The sequence below is a fragment of the Phascolarctos cinereus genome, unplaced genomic scaffold (genome assembly GCF_003287225.1).
Source record: "Phascolarctos cinereus isolate Bilbo 61053 unplaced genomic scaffold, phaCin_HiC Scaffold_3;HRSCAF=262, whole genome shotgun sequence".
NCBI lineage: Eukaryota > Metazoa > Chordata > Mammalia > Diprotodontia > Phascolarctidae > Phascolarctos > Phascolarctos cinereus.
The window spans coordinates 243,977,382-244,000,637 of NW_027555736.1; the positions used below are offsets into that span (position 1 = coordinate 243,977,382).

General features: G+C 37.4%; 1 protein-coding gene across 1 annotated transcript in view; it reads left to right on the forward strand.

The window, feature by feature from the left end:
* The window catches only part of SYNE2 (spectrin repeat containing nuclear envelope protein 2), a 352,560-nt gene that overhangs the window by 283,201 nt on the left and 46,103 nt on the right, over positions 1-23,256 (forward strand). The window contains 6 exon segments of the mRNA XM_020986547.2: positions 2,784-2,878; positions 5,321-5,555; positions 7,195-7,389; positions 13,707-13,832; positions 17,144-17,299; positions 21,806-21,964. Coding sequence (XP_020842206.1) covers positions 2,784-2,878; positions 5,321-5,555; positions 7,195-7,389; positions 13,707-13,832; positions 17,144-17,299; positions 21,806-21,964 — 966 coding nt within the window.

Consider the following 23,256-nt stretch of genomic DNA (forward strand, 5'->3'; position numbering starts at 1 on the left):
TTCTTCTGCTTAGTTGTTTAAATGTTGAAACTCATTCTGCGTCTTCTGCAAATGTGACCGCAACGCTTTTGCAAACACAGTAAATGTGCCATTTTTGCAAAGTTTGAATAGTACTTAAGGGAATTCAGCCTTCAGCACCTTGGACTTAACTATGGCAGAGGTGAAATCATTTGCATTTGTCCAGTGACAAACATCCATTGAAATATTGAGGAATCTGACCTGTATTTCCTTGCTAGGAGTTTCAGGACATCATCCCCTCAAACTCTTGGCCTGAAATTAAACCACATTCAGAAATATAGGATTTGTGGATCCTGTATTTATCAGTGCAAAAAGTATGATTCATGCTTGGTAGCATTATTTTAAGTTAAAAATTAGTTTAAACATTCTGAACTCTTACATTAAGAAGATCTTCAGATCAGAATTCGAAATCTCAATTGTATGCTGATGTTTCAGGTGATTTTGTATTGAAAAATTATACTGTTTTGTGTGATGGTTAGATTTTTTTTCCAGTTAAATTTACCAAGCATCTTTAAAGCAGAATTATTTTATAATGCTCTTCTGCCCAGTAAGCCGATTTTAATGCAAAATACAGATGCATCAACAAATAAAAGAAATCATTGACATAAAAATTCATATTTTTGTTTATATTCTTTTTAAGAGAGTTCTTGAACAGACATTCCCAAAAAAGGTAGCTAAATAACATAGACTTGGAGTTAGGAAGATTTGAATTCAAATACTGCCTCAGATACTTACTAGCTGTGTGACCCTGGACAAGTCACTTAACCCTGTTTGCCTCAGTTTGCTCACCTGTAAAATGAGCTGGAGAAGGAAATTGCAAACCACTCCAGTATCTTTGCAAAGGAAATCCCAAATGGAGTCATGAAGAGTCAGATACAGCTAGTTGATCAAAAAAAATATCATTTTTATTAGCTGTTATTATTAAATGAAAAGAAAAAGTCAGAGATTTCCTGATACAGCTTCCTTCCTCCGTGTAACTTGATCGGCCCCAGCTTCCCTGATGCAGCTTCCTGATCTAGGAACATAAAAGGTCCCAACCTCTTGTAATTGCTGCCTGTCAGATTTGGTGGGTGCCCAAGATTATACGTCTTGCTATATACCCTGATGACTGATTGACCAGACACATTTCCAGATAAAGACAAGCTGGAGCATGTCCAGAGAATCTTGGTGCCACTGCATGCTTCTTGCAAATCCTTGCTGTGTTAGGGCAAAATAAACCTCTTCCTTTGTTAAATGTTTAGTGACTTGTGAGTACTTCATTTCATCCCAACATCAAACCTTAACTAAGAAGATACAGACTTTAGAGCTGAGCCCGCAACATAGGGGGGAAAATCTTTGTGGTAAATAGAACTGATAAAAAAAAAAAAGATGCCAAACAGAGTCTATAAGGATACAAATGATTAAAAGTAATTAAAACACCATCTCAATGGAGAAGTTTAAGGAAATGAATAGGCTTTGTTTTAAAGAAGGAAAATATTATTTATAGTATTACCTTATACCCGTCAGATTGGCAAAAATGGCTGAAGACAATACAATTCCATGTTGACAGGAATGCAGGAAAATAGGCATTCATCCCAAGCTGCCAAGAGCAATCACTGTGGGCTGTGGATGTAGACTAATGAAAGACTTGGGTTCTAATCCCATCTCTAATTTACTAGCCGGCTGACCATGGGCAAGTTACACAACCACTCCCAATCTGCTTCTTTATCTGTAAAATGGAGATGCTAATGCCTGTAATACCTACTGCACAGGGTTTTTACAAAGATCAAATTCTATAACAATTAACAAATGTTGTATAAGTACATATTGTGTCCAAAGTGTGTGCTAGATGTTGGGGATACCAAAATAGTTCCTACTCTCAATCCTTATGTTCTACTGGGGAACATGACAAAAGCATAGATAGGTCAATGTATATAATATGCACAAAGTATCTTAAATGAGATAATGTATGTAAAATATTTTGCAAATCTCAAAACTCTAGAAATTATAAATAATTTATAAGCACAAACTATCACTACTGTTAGATTATTGGTGAGAGTATAAATTTGTGTAAAATTTTTAGAAGAGCAATCTGGAAATATATAATAAGAATTATATAACCAATCACACACTAACTATTGCCCAGTGACCCTGCCGCTGGGAACTGTATTTTAAGGACATTATTAAAAGGAAAGAAAGAACTTATCTGGATGAAAATATTTACAGATGCTTTATTTTATGTAACCCTCTCCAGAGGATAAGCCCTGGGGACAATTGAAAACATACTGGTAACAAGCATAATGGGTAACAGTTAAAAACTAGCCAAATAAATTATGATATATCAATGGGACAGAACACTTGTGCAGTTAAAAAAAAAAAGACAAAAATGAAGATTATAAAAAAACATGGAAAGATGTGATGTAACAAGGATAGCTAAATTAGACAAGCACACACATTGACTGACTATCATTAAAAACATTAGCAACAAAACAGATACATAGGCAGAAAGGAAATTAGGAGACACTAAACAAATCAATTATTCTAGTTTTCTTATAGTGATTTTTTCCTCTATTCTATATTCCTTACAGATATTTTTCATCTAGTCTAAATAAAAATATAAATTGTTCAGAATTCATGGCTTTATTTGGGTTAGTTTGATATTATCTGTGTATTTATTTCAAATGTCAGATTAATAACTAATATTTTCAAATTATTAAATAAAATATAGGTCCAAATTAATAACATGAATTAATGTAGACTCATTTCATTTCTGGAAATATTTGCAGATGTTGCAAGCGGAGATTTCTGTAAATCAGCCAATTGCTGATTATTTTGTCAGCCAGTCACTCCAACTTCTGGATACACCAGAAATAGAGAAGAGGTAAGGTGCTTCTTATTATGTAATGAGAAGTAGTGATGGTAATTCAGCAGGTAAAGGACTTCCACCTAAGTGGATCTTAATGAAGTCAGGGTCTAAACATGTTAGGAAGGACTCTGTGGGAGTGGATACCATAGTTCTATATGCAAGACTAGGTTCTCCTTATTCACTTGTAGTTGTTAAAGTTTCTATACACTTTTCACAGGAGTATGTGGAAGTGTCTTTATAAGAAATAGTCAGTTCTATGGAAGTTGGGTTTTACCTATCAAAAATCTCCTCGTATTCTGAGGCTTCCCCCCCAGAGTAACTAATAAAAAACAGAACGAGTCGTTCAGGGCCATCTATAATGGAGATCACCCTAATTTATCCTGATTAGAGCATGCATGAAGAAGAACTCTCTCAGCATTTGTAGATATGTATGTTGCTATTGCTGAAGGACTTCAGGATGACACAGGTTGGGGAAGTTACATCAGAAAATCAGCCACTGAGTTAAAGAAGATCCACTTGTTCAGTAGATTTTAAAGTGATAACCTGCAGTCTCTTTTTCTTCTCTCTTCCCATCTTCTGAGCACATGGAGAATGTTTGAGACTCTCCTTTGGATTTTAATGGGGGGTGATTGGTCCTACTGGACCTCCAATGACTCAAGACGTCTCAAGTCCATGAGGTAGCTGCCGAGGCTGAAAGTATCCATCTCAGAATTATTATTTAGTCACCTGTGATCTGGGAAAGAAACACAAAGCCCAAGAGTCGGTTAGATTCCTGAGATCCAGGTGTGTAGCCATCACCATGTGTGGTCTGTTGCCATTACTACCAGGATGCAAGAGGAGAAGAAATCCCACCCCATCTCCCCATCAGAAGTCAGAGAGACTTTTGAAGTTCTGACGTGCTTAGCAGACGGGAAGAGAGAAGGCAGGAGAGGGCCAAGTCATACCTGTCTCCTAAGGGGGCAGTTCTTTCTGGCTCTATGGACAGTCTTCTTTGATGCAGTCACCGCCCCCTACTACTACTACTACTACTACTACTACTATTACTACTACTACTGCCATCAGAGGGACAAAGGAATTACTGTATTGACCTAAAGTCCTTCAGTATTGAATATAGATATAGACACACACACACACACACACACACACACACACACACACACACACACACACACACACACACACACACACACACAGACATGTATTTGTGTCTCCCTGGAAGTGGCCTGGGCAGCTCAGCTCCATGTATGCTTCATGGGATATATTCTAGACAACAAATCATGAGGGCTCCTCTGCTTCCCCCCTCCCCCAGTGTACATATATTTAGAATTATAGGACTGAAGACTCCTTTACAGGTCAAATTGCCAATACTCTTGTCGTGATTAAGCTTTATATTTAAATCACCTTGGCAGTTAACAATCTCTGTTATTTTAAAAGGCCCTTAATGATGATTCCATTGATCTCCTTGGGAATGCATTCTAGTGTTGAAGCCTATCAGGTTCTTTATGTTAATTCCTCACATTGAAGCTAAAGCCCATTTCTTCTTGTGCTATCTTCTGTGGGGAAGGAAGCACACAATTACTTATTATTGTCACCTGTGAGCATTTTCTTCTGTTGGCTAAATCTCATTCCTTTTCATTTCTGATTTGCTTGTTTTTCCCTCCTGTGAATATCTTTGTAGTTCTCTCTGAACCCTATCCAAGAGAAATTGCTAAATTTTTGTAGTAAATCACATTCCTTTCTACTTCAGCAAGTAAATTCAACTTTGTACCAGCATTAACTTTTTTTATCTGATCAGGAGGATAAGCCAAGATATATTCTTTTCTATGATAAAGAAAAGTCATCTTCCATCATGGAATATGTTGTTTCAAAGAAGTTGAAATAGTAGAACTGCAGGGAGCACACTCTTGGTGTTTTTGTACAATGCCTGACCCTCTCAAGTAATCAACCGCGTTACAGGATGCCTACCTGTTCATCAGTATTCCATTCAGCTCATTTATAATTGTGATAATCATTTATGGTCTGGCATACTGGGTTTTAAAGCGGCTTCTGTTTTAGGGAATGTTTGTCACTATGTTGGCACAATACCAAGATAAACCCAAACATCCCCTCCTGCTCGTTTTTTTAGAATTATGTTGATACTAAGATTTTTTAGATTTATGTAAATAAATGAGAGGCAGTGTGCTGCAGTGGATAGAGTGTTTGGCTTAGAGTGAGGAAGACCTGGTTTCTAATCTCACCTTTGACCTTGTAGCAAATCATTTAACTATGTGTTAGCTTGGGGCTCCAGCAGCTTCTTAGGGCTTATGTAGACCGTCAGACTTGTTGAGATTTTTGCCTATATAAATAACAAACCCAAGCTTGAGTTATCACACTGTTATTAGTTGCCTTTCAATTGGGGAAATCAAGTCAAGTCAAAATAGTTTGTGATAATACCCAATGAATATTGTCTTTCCTAAGAATGGAATTTGTTGTGAAACTCACAATGTTGAAAGAGCGGTGGCAAGATGCTGCCCGGAGGGCTCAGCAGAGGAGGATCACCATCAATGAGCTAGTGAAAGAATGGCGACGCTTCAGTGCTTCTCTACAGAATGTGACCCACTTCCTCACCGATACTGACCATTTCCTGTCTGCAGTTAAGAGCCAAGATTCTTATGGTCTTTGCCAAATCAGAAGTCTTATTCACGATCTAAAGGTATTGCTGATAGAATATGTTTTAGGGCCATTGACAGGTTTGGGTTTTCACTTAGGGTTTTTTTTTTAATTGTTTCTTTCCATTTTCAAATATCCCCAAGGAACAAAGTAAACTATGCTTAAATGATAAGAAAATGGATTTATTTTTTAAAATTGAACCAAATATTTGTTAAAGTAATAGAATCTTTTAAAAGTCAACCCAGTATTTGGACTATAAAAAGCTAAATAAGGGCTTTTATTAATTAAACAAAAAGATTCTTGACTAATTTGGCAGTTGCATAGAAACTAATAAGCAAGTCCATAAGCATTTGTTAAGTGCTGGGAATATAAAGAAAAGCAGAAAACCATCTTAACCCCAAACAATTCCAGAACTTGAATATGTGGACATATTTTTAGACTTGTAATGCTGTATTTAACCTATACGCTTCTACTCCCCAACGTAGCCTTTTGGGTATTTTCTTTTTCTTCTCCTCTATTTCAGGTAAATTATCCTAAGTTGTTAGACAAAATTTACCTACCCTAACTTTCTGGGTTAGGATCTGGCTACCATTTAGACTAGAATAATCAGAGATCGTTGACACCTCTGATCTATGCCTATGGCACTAATTCCATGAATTTCTAATAATCCCTGAACTGAGTGGCCTTCTAATTCCTTATCCTCTGAAGGCTATTTTTAATTTCTCTGGATTTTTTCAGACTGCAATTGGGATTTTCTTTTTTGTAAGCTCCTTGAGGGCAGGGACTTTCTTTTTGCCTTCTTTTACAACTCCAGGGCTTACCATAATGCCTGGCACATAGCATTTAATAATGTTTGTTGCCTGCCTACCTAATCTGCCTGGTCAAATCTTATATTGAAATGAAAAGAATTTCTTTAAGGGGTATATACTTGGGAGTTTGCTCCCTATTTGGGCACATATGTTAAATGATTAATGTGATGAGGATGTGTAATATTCACACACACTTGAGTCTTTTGCTCTCCCCATCGCCTATATGTTTGTGCTGTTAAAAATAAGAACAGTTAAACAAACATACAAATTCTGGGCATGGCATATATCTAAATGGAGAGGTCCTCAAGCTTTTTGGTCTCAGGACCGAACTTAGAACTCTTAAAAACTATTGAGGAATTCCTCTGCATTTTTAGAAATTATCAAACACACTAACAGCTTCTGTTTATGTGGGTTGTACCAATTGACATTTGTCATATTAGAAATAAAGCCTGATGGGCTGTTAAAATATTTATTCATTTAAAATAGTAATAATAGATCAATTACATGTTAAAATAACATTTTTATAAAAAATAACTGTATTTTCCAAAACAAAAATTTAGTGAGAAGAGTTTCATTGTTTTACATATTTTTTTTAAATCTATTTAATGTCTGTCTTGATAAAAGTATTCTGTCTGATTCTGCATTTAATCTGTTATAATAGATTGTTTTGGTTGAAGCACATGAAGAAATCATTTTCTCACAGATATGTAATTGAAAAAATGAAGAAATATTTCAATAGGAAAATACCATCTTAGTATTATCGTGAAAATGGTTTTGATCTCATAGACCTCTTAAACTCAAAGACCCCAAGAGATCTAAGGACCACACTTGGAGAACCACTGATCTTAGCAAATCATTTTTCTTGCTTTTTAGAACAAAGAAGTACTTCTTCAAAGGCAGCAAACTACCTGTGCACTCACCTTAGAAGCAGGGAGAAAGTTACTGACAATAGCTGATCCAGAGACCAAGGATTCCATTGACAGAGAAATCAGAAAATTGCAGGATACCTGGAGTAATTGCCAACTTCAAGTAGCCGAGATGACTAAAGAATTCCAAAGCGCTACAGAGGTAAACAATCCAATTATTATTATTTTTTTAATCTACGCTATTCAAGTGTATTTTATTTTCTTTTTGCTCTGTGATATCTTAGGAGATTTGCACTTTGGATCAATGACTTCCTAGGTGTGGTTTTTCTCCCTACAAGTTCAGATTCTCACCCCTCTCTCATTCTGTGTGCCTTTTTTCTACAGAGCTTATACAAAGGACCTCCCTCAATGCACTTGAGGCCTTCCTCTTGTTTCTTTTGTTTCTTAAGATGCCTTTTTATTTATCTGTCTATTGCGTCTGAGTATTGCTATGTGACTGGCCCATCCTTTTTCCCCCAGTCATACAGCTCTCAGAAATGTCTTTTGTAACAACTTCATCAATCATTTTTGGTACAGTGCTGCAGCTTGTTTATGCCCATTTTACAGAGCTCTTTGGTATATTTGTCACTTTAATTTTTCCAAGATCGTGATGTTCTATGATATAGCTGTGGGCCATTTGGGGAACTTATCAGTGCTTTCAGTCCATTCTAATCTCAATTTTGGGCATACCATGTTCATCTAAGATAAACATACCACCTGTTTATCCCAGATTAATTTATTTTTTTGTTTGTTTGTTTTTTGGTTTTAGGCAAGTGGGGTTAAGCGACTTGCCCAGGGTCACACAGCTAGTAAGTGTCAAGTGTTTGGTCTGAGGCCGGATTTGAACTCAGGTCCTCCTGACTGCAGGGCCGGCACTCTATCCACTGCACCACCTAGCTGCCCCCCAAGATTAATTTAAAGAAAGGGCTGCCTATTCAGATTTTGATAGCTGTATGTCATTATATGTTCAAATAAGTATTTTTAATCCAACTTGTTTTTCCAGTGTGAATGGTTAGAAAAGTCTTACTAATGACAATAATAGGTAGCCTTTATATAATGTTTTAAAATTTGCAAAGTACTTTATAAATATTATCTCATTTGATATTATTGTGGATTTTACTGAGGAGGTTTTGTAGTGTTCTAAAGTTTGATGCCATCAGGCCAATGTCATTGGTGAATAGGAACAGTGGGAGAACTTCAGTGTTAGTAGGACAGTTTGCGTCTTATTTGGTCCTTATATGGGATATCTCCTAATGCTGGGAGGGATACTTTCTAACAAAAATACCCTTTGTGAATAATTATCGCTCTGTGTAGCACCTTGCTTGATTTCAGGACTCAGCAGATTGAGATTCATTTAACAAAGTTATTTCTTTAGTTGTGTCCATGATGGAGTTTTATATGATCTTGATGCATGTATGAGAGACATCTTGTCTGATTTTACAGCTGTATTTTATACTCTACCAAAAGAAATTCTTTCTTGAAATTAATTAGCAAAATGGATCTTATAACCTCTCTACTTTAGTCAGTTGTATAACTAGAAAAGTGGTATGTTCCAGAAAAATACCATCAAAAGCCTCTGTTTTTGTCTCATTTTCATCAAGGATACTCTATATCATTCTTACAAACATTTTTAGAGATTAAGAGGGCTGGATAAATAGATGTGAGAATCATCTGCATGGAGATGATAATTGAATCTATGGGAGCTAATGAGATGGCCAGGAAGATGTATTGAGAGAGAGAAGAGTACCCAGAACAGAGCCTTGAGAAATGACCTATATTTAATTTTCCTTTATGTACTTACAAGCACTTATACTTACGGCATTAGGTGTGTGTATATTAAGTATCTGTGTTGCCGAAGAATAACTAGTTTCCCTGGTTATGCTAGTTTGCCCTTTTACAGTAGTCATAACTAGTTTCTGTCTTTTACCTATGTCTGTTTTTACTATTGGGACAGCTAGGTGGCCCACTGGATAGAACACTCAGCCTAGAGTCAGGAAGACCCGAGTTCAAATCTGGCCTCAAACACTTACTGACTGTGTGACCCTGGGCAAGTCACTTACCCTGTTTGCCTCAGTTTCCTCTTCTGTAAAATGAGCTGGAGAAAGAAATGGCAAATCACTTCTCTACCTCTGCCAAGAAAACACCAAATGGGGTCACAGAGAGTCAGAAATGATTGAAATAACTAAACAACAATTTTTACTATTACTTTGCCAAAGATCCCGATTGCTATTCCTACTTTTTCCTTTCTAATAAGATAAAACAGACGTCTGCTTCTCTCATCCTAACCCCATGGCTGTAGACTTCTTGAGCAGCCATTTTTGCAAAATAGTGAGTTTCTCCTCCTTCCTTCTCAATTTTTTTGTAGTATATTTATTTTTCTCTCCCTTTTACTTCTTCTGTCAAAACCAATAAAATAGAATAAAATCTTCTGTCTTCTATGATCACTGAAGTCATTAAGATTCTGAAAGGACAATTGTGGCTTCTCCTCCTGTTAGAATGTAAAGAAATTCTTCATCATTGTTTAGTACCTTCAAATTGGTCAAATTATTTACCTTTCTAGTTTCTTCTTGATTCTTGTGTTTACACTACAAAATTTCTAATAAGCTCTGACTTTTTCATTAGGAATGAAGTCTCCTATTAAAATTAAAATTTAAATTAGAATTTCAAAGTCAGACTTATTAAAGGTCTGCTTTTTTGTTCTGTGGGATGAATTCCTCTTTGGTCTTGGTGGCCCGAGTAAGGTTTTGGCCTTTCTTCTACAATTACCAACCAGGAATTGGCTCTTGCCCCTGCCATGGCCTCCACCTAGGTCATTGGTGCTAAGAACCTCCAGGCTCTCTGTTGACCCTGTCTGTTGCTTGTGGCTCCAACAGAAGTGATGGTCTTTTGGAGGGCCTTCCTATGGTGGGACTTCAGAGAAGTAGGGCGATGCTGGCTCTGTGTCCTACTATGGTCCCTCTCCCTACCTTCTGTTATTGCTCTAGCAATGCCTGTACAGATGCAATGCTAGCTTTCTCTCATTCTATGGCTCTGCAGTGACTGCCAGGCACTGGCTTCAGGTCTCTTAGAAGGCCCCAGCTGAGATTTATCACTTTATTTTGTCACCTGAGCGGCGGGAGTGTAGGGGGTTCTGTCCCCTGCTGCTTTGACAAGCCAGGTCCTAGAGTAGAGGCTGCCTTTAGGCCACAGAAGCAGCACACAACTTTTCTCAACTCAGAACACCCATACACTTCTTTCTTTCTTGCAAGACAATTTAGTCTTCTTAAGCAGTCCTGGACTGAATAGAAGAATTTAATACTCTTTCTCTTTAGTTTTCTGTATCATTTTTCTCTTCCTGGTGTATTTTTAGAACTTTGGGGATTTTTGGGAGAGCTGGGCTTCTATAGGACCTTTTGTATCACCACCATCTTAACCAGAATTACTTAAGTAAAGGTTGGAAATCAGGTGCTCTGACTGGTATGGGAATAGGAAAGTAGCATTCAGTTAAAAAAAAATTGATCTAGAGTTAGAGGACATAAGTTCAAATCTGGGCTCTGGTACTTATTTCCTGTTTGACCTAAGGCAAAACTACTTTCCCTCTCTGCACCCATTTTGTCATCTGTAAAATGAAAGTGTTAGATTTGATGACCCCTAAGGTGGTTTTCATCTCAAAATCTGTGGTCCTAAATCTAAAACTCTTTCCCTTCCAGCAAGATTTCTTTACTGAGGATCTGTGATTTGTATTTAAAAAAAAATACTTTGGTAACTATATTTCCAAATCATTAGCTTAATTTGTAACAACATATGTACACACACACACACACACACACACACACACACACACACACACACACTATATTTTTACATTTTTGCCAAGAAAACCCCAAATGGGGTCACAAAGAGTTGGACACGTCTGGAAAAATGACTCACCAGCAACAATACATATATTATGCATTTACATTATTCTGAGTAAGGGTCCATGAGCTTCACTAATCTGCCAATGAGTTCATGACATAAAAAACCATTTGGAATGCCTGCCCTATATCACAATTCCTTCCTTCTTGCTGCCATCTGAAGACTGCCATGTTTTTTGAGTTCTTATGTCTATTATAGTTTCTACATCTTTTCTCTTCGATTCAATAGCCCTGAAGGTCCTTTCCAGCCCTAAATCTGATTCCTGGGTGTCAAGTTGCCAGCTGTCACCTTTCAGAGCTCTCAGTGTACCTGTTACAGCACAGTCTTATTCCCTTTTCTAATTTGCTGTGTATTTGGAAACTAGATGACTGACTTTCATAGAATTGTATAAAAATAGTTAAAGAGGCTCTGAGTAAAGGGCATGAGTGGGGTCTCCTATGATCACAGTACAAGTGGTAAGGGGGAAAGAACCCCGATTCTGGAGTCAGAAGTTTTGTGGTTGTTCAGTAGATTTTTCAGTCATGTCCGACTCTTCACAGCCCCATTTGGGGTTTTCTTGGCAAGATACTGGAGTAGTTTGCCATTTCCTTCTCCAGTTTATTATGAAGAAACTGAGGCAAAGAGGGTTAAGTGATTTGCCCAGATCACACAGCTAGTAAGTGTCTGAGAACAAATTTGAACTTTAGAAGAAGACTCCTTACTTTCTTTTTCTTTCTTTCTTTCTTTCTTTCTTTCTTTCTTTCTTTCTTTCTTTCTTTCTTTCTTTCTTTCTTTCTTTCTTTCTTTCTTCTTTCCTTCTTTCCTTCTTTCTTTCCTTCTTTCCTTCTTCCTTCTTTCTTCTTTCCTTCTTTCCTTCTTTCCTTCTTTCTTTCTTTCTTTCTTTCTTTCTTTCTTTCTTTCTTTCTTTCTTTCTTTCTTTCTTTCTTTCTTTCTTTCGTGAGGCAATCAGGGTTAAGTGACTTGCCCCTAGGTCTCACAGCTAGTGAGTATCATGTGTCTGAGGTCACATTTGAACTCAGGTCCTCCTGACTCCAGGGCCAGGGTGCTATCCACTGTGCCACCTAGCTGCCCCAAGAACAGGACTCCTGACCCTAGGATGTGTGCTCTATCCATTGCACTACCTAGATGCACCTCTAGAGTCAAAAGGCCTAAATTCAAATCTCACCTCTGTTATTCTGTTGCTCTTAACTTAAACATAGTCACTTAACCCCCCTGGCCTCAGTTTCCCCAGCTGTAAAATGAGTAAGTTAGGATCAAAGATTCCACAGAGCTCTAGCTCTATGAATCTATCACACTGGTTTATTTGTTTTGGTTTGTTTTGTTTTACTGTTTAGAGTCTTTTTTTGTTTACCTTTTGGGTCTCTTCTATGTTTCTGATATTTAAATTTCTAGCTTTCTAAATTCTAGATAAAAATGTTTTTATTTGACCAGATAGTCCACCCAAAATGTATCAGCATTATACATTGTTACATTGAGCATGTTATATTTTTACATGTCAGGAGATTCAGGAAGAGAAAAATATTATTTTTCTCAGCTATCTGTTGAAATTCTACCATCAACCAATGTTTATGGCCCAACTCTGGTTCCTTGTTCACTAAATCTTCCCTAAGACTGTCTGTCTCCCCCAGCTAAAGTAACCTGTCTGTCCCTTCTCAAATTTCTTATAACACAACCTGGACCTCCCTTCCCCTTATAATTATTACATTCTCTCTTGTATCATACATTATCTTCCCTTATTTTACTTTATATTATATTTATTATTTATATATATTTATTATTATTATATATTATATTTATATTATATCATTTTATTATAAATCTATTTTATATTGTAAACTCTATGTCATAACTTCCTTTGGATCTAGGTAGCACAGTGGATAGAGTTCTGGAGTTGTAGTCAGAAAGATCTAGTTTCAAATCTTGCCTTGGACATTGGCTAGCTGTGTGACCCTGGACAAGTAACTTAACCTCTGTCAGCCTCAGCTTCCTCATCTGACAAATGGGGATAATAATAGCACCTACCTCACAGGGTTGCTGTGAGAGTCAAATGAGATTATATATTGAAAGTGCTTAATCTGGCCTCAGACACTTGACACTTACTAGTTATGTGACCCTGGGCAAGTCACTTAACCCCAATTGTCTCACCAAAAAGCAAAAAAAAAATTGCTTTGCAAACCTTAAAGCAATATTTAAATGCTAGCTGTTATCATCATTATTATTTATTATATTATTTTCCTTATAAATGCTAGCTATATTATTAATTATATCCTCTTGCTAACACCTTGCCTAACACCTTCTTTTGCAAAGAAAAGGCTTCAATTCGTGTTGAATATACTAATATTGAAGATCATCTTTGAGATAATTAGTAAATCAATCAATCAGCATTTATTAAGCACCAGTTACCATGGGCTGGTACCGTAGAACCCAATGTATATAATTTACAAATGGTCTTGGTTCCTTTCTTTAAGATCAAGAATTGGTTTTCTGCATGTTTTGTTAAACACATTTAATACCAAAAAAGCACAGAATGAATTCCCTCATTAACTAGGCTATTCATGATCTCGCTTTAAAATGTTTTTCAAACAGACCTGGGACCGATGTGAAAAGCAAATCAAGGAGCTGGAAAACCGACTGCAGACTTTAAAGGCAAAAATTAAAGATCCTCTCCCAGAACCATATGAAGAGCTCTATAAAGAAAAGGAACTGATTAAGGTATTGAAATAAGAGGCATTTTACAGAATAATTTCTGAGATGTTCTCTAAGTCTTAGAGATGCTTGATTCTGCCCCTCTGTTTTCTCCAGTCCAGCTGACTTTCCTTGTTCTATTGAGAAATACTGCCTTCTGTCTGACATGACATTCTGATCTCTGTACAAATTGAAATCTTAATGCTTTGGGAGATTAATGTATGCAAATGACATTTTTTTTAAAAGAACAGAAACCAACTTTTACTAACTCTGAGGATTTGGGCATTTTGTCCAACTAATCCCCAAAGCAAAAGGAGTCCTTGGCTTACTCTGAAAGTTGTTTATTTATCACAAAGACATTTTTTTTAATGATTTTCTTTTTCTCCTAGAGGCCAGAATTTTCTTTCTATTGTACAAAGCACTTTCACAAAACCAACCAGACTGGATTCACCTGACTTGGTATCTCAGTGACAAAAATTCTAGGACAGACGGTTTTTTTGATATGGAGGTGGAGAAGGCAAATCATGTGGGTAGAAAAATAGACCAATTAGAATGGGGTTCCCTATCAGTCATTTGATATGCAGTAGACACTGAGAATAATTAAAAACATTCCTTCTATCCAGTTTCTCTGCTGTGTTGCGAGACCAGATTGAAAGGGTTAGGAAACTCTGTGAATAGCCCCAGAGCAAACGCTGACAAGAAAATAGGAACATCTGTCATACTTTGGATCTTTCTCGTTGAATTTAGACCTCAGTAAGAGAAAATTGGAAGGCAGTTAGAGCAATTTAACTTGGAATGTGAAGTTTTTACTTCTAATTTCACAGTCCCAAAATTCCACAGCTTCCTGTGCTACTGAGATAGATGAGGCAGCAGACCTGGAAATGGAAAGAATTGAATAGAGGACTTGAATTTTACTCAGAGCTTTATACTGTTAGGGTCCTGGGTAATTTGAAATTTACAGCCTTTCTCCCTGCCATGAGGATAAATTCAGTAAATTCAAGAATCCACATATATGATCCAAAACAATTTTTGCTAAATACCAATCCTTTTTCCCCTAATAGTGTTCACCAAATATGTGGAATGTTCACAGAATATAGTTTAGCTGATTATAAATGTTGCCCAAAAAGCATTCAATTCGTTACAAAAAAAATGTCCTGGTTCTTTGAATTATTCAAGCCATCAATCCATCCTTTTCATTATCGTGGATAATGGAGTAAAAACTCTTAGATGTTTTCTGATTTTTTAAAATTATTCACCAAACCAATCAATAAACATTTATTAAGCACCTCCTATGTGCCAGGCACTGTGCTAAGCTGTGGGGATACTGGGCAAAAGACAGTCCCTGCCTTCAAGGGATTTACAATCTAATGGAGAAGTTGTCGCTGCTGAGTAGTGTCCTATTCTTCACGACCCCGTTTGGGGTTTTCTAGGGAGATACTGGAGGGGTTGGCTATTTCCTTCTCCAGATCATTTTACAGATGAGGAAACTGAGGCAACCAGGTTAAATGACTTGCTCAGGGTCACACAGCTAGTAAGTATCTAAGGCCAGATTTGATCTCAGGAAGATTAGTCTTCCTGACACTGGGCCCTGGCACTCTGTGCACTATGGCATCACCTAGCTGCCGGCAATGGGGGAGACTACGTGCAAACAACCTGGTGAACTGACCTAGATGATATCTTAAGACGTCTCTCTGAACAGGATGTGAACACCCCTATCTCCTGCACAGAATTTGAACTGTCTTTTTAGTTACTCTTTTGCCCTCCCTAGGAAATGATGTTGCTACTTTAGTAGTCAGCCCAGGCCTTGTCCCCATCTTCTTCTCAAGGGTTGAAAAAATGAGATCATCCATTAAAGTATTCAGGAAATACGAGCTGTTAGATAAAAAGATAAAAAGAGTTTTTCCCGGTTCTACTCCTCATTGAAAGATGTAATTAAATTATCTCCAGGCTATCTAGAAGCTTTCTAAACTGCCAGTCTTCTGCTGCTGTTGTTCAGACCTGTGATTTCTTTTCATCTAATAGGGAACTCCCATAAGGAAACTCTCTAAACCATTCTTGTAATCCTAGGTAGCTGCCTGAGCCACTGAAAAATTGAGGGACTGGCCAGGTCAGACAGCTAGTATGTGTCTGAGGCAGGGTTTGAACGTAGGTCTTCCTATTGAAGACTACTTCTATTAATTAAGCCAGGCTACTTTCCCTTAAATGCAAATTCTTCTTGGTTAGATATAAATGAATATTGGCTGAAACAGCTCTTTTGCTTTTGCTTTTGCATACCAACAGCTTTCTCTTCAAGGATATAATAAAGCTTTATTGCTCTGTTTTCTTTAAGATTTCTGTTGGTGGATGTCAATCCAGCTCTATAAAATGTGAAAAACAGTTTGCCTAATTTCAATTTCCTTGTTGTGGAAGAATTTGTCTTGATTATTTCATAGAAAAACAAAAAAGTTTCCTCAACAAACACCGCATTGTTAACTATAGCACAGTGGGTAGAACACTAGACATGGAGTCATTTAAAGGCTGAGTTCAAATACTACCTTATTAGCTGTGTGACCCTGGGCAAGTCATTGAATCTTTCTCAGTCTGTTTCCTCATCTATAAAAATGGGGATAATAATAGCGCCTATCTCCCAGGGTGGTTTTGAGTGCCAAAGAGATACTATTTGTAAATGGCTTTGCACCTTAATACCTATATAAATGCCTTATTCGATCCCTATTTTTCTCCAGACCAATTAGGGGCAAATCTTGAATAACTGGTTTTCTTTTCTGTTATGAACGTTGATACCATTTGTTTCCAAAATTAATCAAAACCAACAGATCCCCTCTGAAAATAAGGGGACCTAGTAACCTCTTTCTTCTGCTATAGTAACCAGTGGCAACAGTACATCTCTGGAATTTTGAAGAATAGAAAGCCACACTTTCTAATGAAATTCCTGCAATGTGACAAAGGTCAAAAAAACAATGTTTCAATCATACAGAACTTTAGAGATGTTATTTCCTGTAATAATACTAAACCAGTGCTTGGCTTTTATGTCACATTAGAGGCAGTATAAAAGCCCCAACGGCCCTTCATCTATTCCAGAAGGATTAAAAATTCAGAGAAAGAGAAATTTCAACAGAGAAGGTATAAAAAAGGCTGGGCAACCGGAAATCAAGGCTCCAGCCAGGACCAAATTCCTTAGCCTTAAGCTCCCTCCCCCTTTCCTGGTTTCCCCTCCCCCAAATCCAATCAAAGGATTAGCCTACAGGTTTGGAAACAACAGTACTTTGGGCTGAAGGCTTTTTTCCCCTCCCTTCTCCTCCCTCTTCCTCCCCTTCTTCCTCTCTTGTGTTTAAATGCAGGAACTGGAGAACTCCTTGGCAAACTGGGCTCAGAACTTGAAGGAACTTAATATCATGAAGGCCGACATAACCCGGTACATTCTTGTGGAAGATGTGATGGTTTTGAAGGAGCAGATAGACCATTTGCACAGACAATGGGAGGAGCTCTGTTTAAGAGTAAGTCACTTCACTCTGGGGCATGCCTGTTCAGGGGGTTATTGAAATGTCTCCTAAAGCCAGACCCAGTCGAAAGAAGCTTGATTTCTTTGAATCTGGAGGCTGTTTCAGGAAAAGAATAGGCAGGCTGTTCTTTCTTAAGAGGGGAGCTACACAGTTTGGTAAAGTTGACCCTTTGTTTAGAAGGCTTCAGGCTGTAGCTTTGCTCACTCTTAATGATCGAAAGAAAATCGCTTGGAGAAAATCCACCAGTGGGAAGCCATGGGTAGTTGATTGCTCTATCTTGAGGAGATAAAAAGGAAAAATGTGGAAAATTTATAATGGGTGTAATAAGAGAAGAAGGGGGCCTTTTTCTCCAATTCAGTTTTGCTGGAGAGTCCAGGCTGATTCCATAGAACAGAGAAAATGAGTGTAACTCAGGGCTGTGAAGCCACTTGGAAAGTTTTGAATTCATTTGTGATCCTATGATGTAAATTTAAATAAATTTCTTTTAAGAAGAAATGTCAAAAGCTGTCTTTAATACATCTCAGTGCCTAATCTCTACTTACTAATGAGATTCCTGAGGTTATTAGCATATTGCATGTTTGTCATTAAGTCAGATTTGGAAGGAATTAAAGGAACCAAATATACTTAAAGGTTTTAATAGAAGAATTATGCACAGTTGTAAGTATATTAATGTAATAAAAACCTCTTCTTTTGCATGTTCTGTGGATTAGGCAAATAGTAAAAATTCTTTTGTCTGAATTTCTGTAATGGAAGAAAAAAATGTATTTTAACTTGAGAAGACCTTCAAAGACTAAAATCGTAAAATACTTTCAGTTCCTTGTTTTGCTTTGAAAACTGATCTCAATAATGGAGACTGATTTAGGATCTGGACATTTCATTGGAATTCAGTTTTGTTTGTTTTTAAAGAGAAAATATTTTAAAAATCTGTAAAGGTCATTTGAAAAATGGTTGCCCTTTGTAGGGAAGTGGAAATCTGGAAACTAGGTGACCTAATGCTGCTAATGGTAAAGTTAATGGAATCAATACGCCATAATTGAACAGATGTGTTCAGTGAATGTTTTCCTGATTCATCCTGTGCAAAATACAAAGATTTCTAGCCAAAAAGTCATTGGCAAATTCATGCACTCAGTATTCTGGAATAAAAGCCATGTCTTTTAGGAATGAAATTTCTAGCAGGCCTTTTATGATTTTGTTTCACGTCTAAGCTTACCTCCACTAATAAGGCAGCAGAGTAGGACTTTGTCGAGTGTCTTGTGCGTCATTATTTTAAATCACCATTGTTTTCCAGTACTTAAACTTAAAGCCTTTAAAGCCCTTGCTAATCTTACTCCAACTTGTTTAGACTGATTTCCTATTACTCTCCTTCACTGACCCCAAGGTTACAGTCAGACCGATCTATTTGCTTTATCCAGAACAAAACATTCCATCAACTGCCATCTCCATCCTGTCTCTTGTGCACATTTTCTCACCTCTCTCTTCCCAGCCTCCAAGGGAAGATTGCATTTTAGACTATTTTTGTCATCGGAGTTGTAGGCATTTAGTAAATTCCTGTTGAACTGAATGCCTATGCATCAGATAATGTGTGTGCTAGGCTGCTCAGCTCAAAAGCTGTGTCACACAAAGATCATTTTGTCATTCTTTGATCATAAATACATTGGTTTATTTGATCTCTTTAAGTTTGGATCTAGAAAGCATAACTATTTTAGTTTTATAGAAATGGAATTTCCATTCTTCTGGTGTCATAGTACTACCCTGATTAGAAAGTGGCTTTTCATCCCCTTAATTTTCTGTTCAGACTAACATTCCTAAGAAGTTACTATAACTGCCTTTATTTGCTTAGAACAACTCACACTCAACATGTCCAAAGCAGAACTTACTATCTTTCCCCCTATTCTCTTCTGTCTTCTCAACTTGCCCATTATTATCAAAGGCAATACCCACCACTCACAATCCTGGGGCAATCCTAGATGCTTCACTCTCTAAATCTGCTGCCAGATCTTGTCCTTTCTACTTTCATGGTATTATAAAAACCCTACTCTTCACTCACACCCCCACCGCTCCAGTTTAGGTCCATATCACCCTTATGGTTGCAATAGACTCCTCATTGGTCTGTCCTGCCTCAAATATCTCTCCAATCCATCTTCCTCTCAACTGTCAAAGGGATGTTCCTCTGAAGTGCAGCTCTGATTATGTCACCACACACACACATACACACACACACACACACTCTCACACACACACTCTGAATAAACTTACCATTCCCTATTATAGGATTGAATAAAAAGTTCTCTGTTTGGCATTCATGCTCTTTATAACCAGGCCCCTTCCTACGTTTCCAGTCTCCCTACACTTGGCTACCCTTGGTGCATCTATAATTCAGCAACACTGACCTACTTTCTGTTCTTCACTTAGGACACTCCATCTCCTGTATACTCTTTCTGTACCTTTGAACTGACTGTCATGCTTCACCTCCTCACCTCTTGGTTTCCCCAAATTCCTTCAAGTCTCAGCTCAAATACTATCCTTTCTTGGTCTCCCTGGCTGCGAGTTCCTTCCCCTCTGACACTACCTTCTATCTATTCTATAAGCTTACAGAATTACAAATATATATTAAGTGAGCTTCTGAAGGCTGGGACTGTTTCTCCCCCCCCCCCACTTTCTTTATATCTCTACCATAGCTCATAAAAGAGTTTAGTGAATGTTTTCGATTGATTAATGAATGAGTAAATAGTTATTTTATAGCTTCCTTAGGCCTTTGAAATATTTACTGAATTGAATACTAAGTTCCTGCACATGACAGACTCATTTGAAAATTTAGCCTCTTGGACTATGCTCTCTGTTTCTTTTCTGAGTTTAGAAGAATTGTCTTGTTTTTTCATGGACCCCATAGTACCAAAGGGGCAGCTAAGTGGAACAGTAGATAAAGTGTTGGGCCTGAAGTCAGTCTTCCTGAGTTCAAATCTGGCCTCAGACACTTACTAGCTGTGTGAATGGGCAAGTCACTTAACCCTGTTGGCCTCAGTTTCCTCATCTGTAAAATGAGCTGGAGAAGGAAATGGCAGAACACTCCAGGATCTTTGCCAAGAAAACCCCAAATGGGGTCATGAAGAAGTCGGACACTGTATAACAACAAAAATTTGTTAGGAAGTTTTTCCACACATCAAGCCTAGATTTGCCTCTTTGAAACTCCTTGGTTCTGATTTCTGGTGCCAAACAGAAGAAGTCTAATCCTCCTCTAAATTACAGCCTTTCAAAATAAAAGTCTAAAGAAAGACAAAAAAAATTCTGGAAAAAAAAATCTTTATGGAACAATTCAAATGGAAAGAGAAGAACTAGGAGTATATAATTTGACCCTACAAGAAGCAAATGCTTTGTGTTGAAATTAAATGCAAATAGTTACTGAGCTGAATTAATTGTATTGATATTCTGTGTTAAGTTTTTAATAAAACATCTGATTCTTTTTTTTTAAGGAGGGAACACCTTAAAGTAAACATTAGCATAATTGCTTGAGAAATAAGACCTCAAGGACCTTAAAACCTCTAGACTCTTAAGACCACTGGAAGGAGAAAGATGGAAAAGATATAAAAGATGCGGGAGGTGAAGGAGAAGAGGGGTCAAAAGGTTTCGATAACAAATAGCAATGTAAAGGGGAGAGGGCAGGTTTAGGTGGGGAGGGGATGGAGTTCAGTTTTAGTCTCATTGAATTTGAGGTGAGGAGGACACGTGCAGTATATCATTTGATCTACTCTTTTTCTGATATCTTTGTATAACAAATCTGGATTGGATGTTAAAGTACCAAATAGCTCTGGCCATTGGCATGTAGGTGCATGGGCTTTATAACCTAAAGAGGAGGGTCCCTATTTAGGTTGCAGGTGTAAAAGACAACAAAAGGAAGGGAATTTGGCTAATACCTAATATACAGTATTAGCTTTTCAGTATCTGCTGGGACTGTATTTATTCATTCATTTGTTTGTTTTGGAGGCCATCAGGGATAAGTGACTAGTCCAAATGCACACAGCTATTAAGTGTCTGAAACTGGATTTGAACTCAGATCCTCCTGACTTCCAGGCCAGGTGCTGTGTCCACTGTCCCATGTAGCTGCCCCCTTTCCCCACTGAATTTACAATAAGAAAATACAAATTGTTTACTGAGCTGAATGCTTTGTCAATTATGTTTCATTTGCAAACAATTTCTAAGGGATTGCCTTTCACCAAATTTTTCAAAAAGATCATTAACCTAATTTTCTGGTGTTTTGAAAGGGAAAATGCGGAGTCTTAGGTCTCCGGTGATAATTTTTTTTTGGTGGTAGGTGTTGCTCACGTGTTTATGGTTATCTCATCCTCTGGAAGTCTTACAAACCATTGAGTGAATATTAGCCTAACTATCTTTTCAAGAAGTAGACATCTTTCTTTTCTTGGTAGTAACTTCTCTTTGAATGTTGCTGGTTATCTGGTTTCCTTTCGAGGAACTTGCTGCTCAACAACGTGTTTTCATCTTCAGGTTTCATTGCGTAAACAAGAGATCGAGGAAAGACTCAATTCCTGGATTGTGTTCAATGAAAAGAATAAAGACTTATGTGCATGGCTGGTTCAGATGGAAAACAAAGTTCTACAGACGGCAGACATTAGTATTGAAGAAATGATTGAAAGACTACAGAAGGTAAACCAGGAAGCAAATTTGGGTGATGGGATTTTAACTTTTTGGAGAATATCTCTGAAGGCCAGGCAAAATCAAGCATTTATTAAGTGCCTACTATATACCAGGTACTATGCTAAGGCCACTATGTCTAATGGGGGAAAGAACATGCAAATAACTTTTTACAAACAAGAGACAGACAGTATAAATGTGGGACAGTTTCGGAGAGAAGGCGCTAGCATTGTGGGGTAGGGTTGGGGGAGATTACAGGGAATATGGAAAGGTAAGACAAAAGGAATCAGAAAACATTTCATCTTTTGAATTGGGAGGCTAAACAGAAATGTTTTCTAGAGATAAAGCTGTAGTCTAGAGATACATTTTCAATTAGATGGCAGTAGATTAAACAAAAACTGGGAAATAAATTTTCCTTAATTTTAGAGAGACGGCTAGGTTGGGTGAAGATAATTTCACTGGGAAAGACTAGCATCATCTATTTATTTTGGCCAGAGGGGCCATATTTACAGGGGCATGTCAGCTTTGTCTGAATTGGTAGCAGATGGTCTGAAGCCAAGGAATCCGTGAGATAAAATAGTCCCTTGGGATTTGAAGATCATAGATCTAAAGTTGGAAAGGACCTTAGAGGCCATCTAGTGCACTCCTCTCTTTTTGCAGATGTGGAAGCCGAGGCCCAGGAAAGTTAGGTGACATATATACAGTTACAAATATGTAAGAGGCAGAGCCAGTGCTCAAGCTGGAATCTCCAATTTCAGTGCCCTTTCATTGCATTGCATTGCATTATTCAAGTTAATAAAATGGTTTTGAGCCATTTGTGCAGTTCTGGAAGGTTAGAATTAGAAGTGAAAGACCACCTGAACTTGGGAATGATGAGTTTACGTTCCTGCTTAATGCCACCCAGTCAAAGCCTTCAATCATATCTGATGTTGGTTTTGAGTTGATTTAGCTAAAATGTACATTTTGATTTGGTTGTATCTGGTAGTCAATTCAGTAAGCCTTTAATAAGTGCCTTCCATGAGCAAGGCACTTTTCTAGCTACTAGGGATTTAAAGACAAAAGTAAAGAAAGAATTAATGGATGAAAAAGAATTTATTAAGCACTGACTTGATACAAAGCACCTTGCTAACATCTAAGGATATAAAGAGAAAAGTAAGGCAAGTACCCTTATCAAGGAGCTCACATTCTAGTACATTCTTAAGTATTTTATGTCATGGGCCCCTTTGTCAATTTATGGACCCCTTTCAAGAATATCTTTAATATTAATCATTTAATATAATTATTAATCATTAATACTCAATATT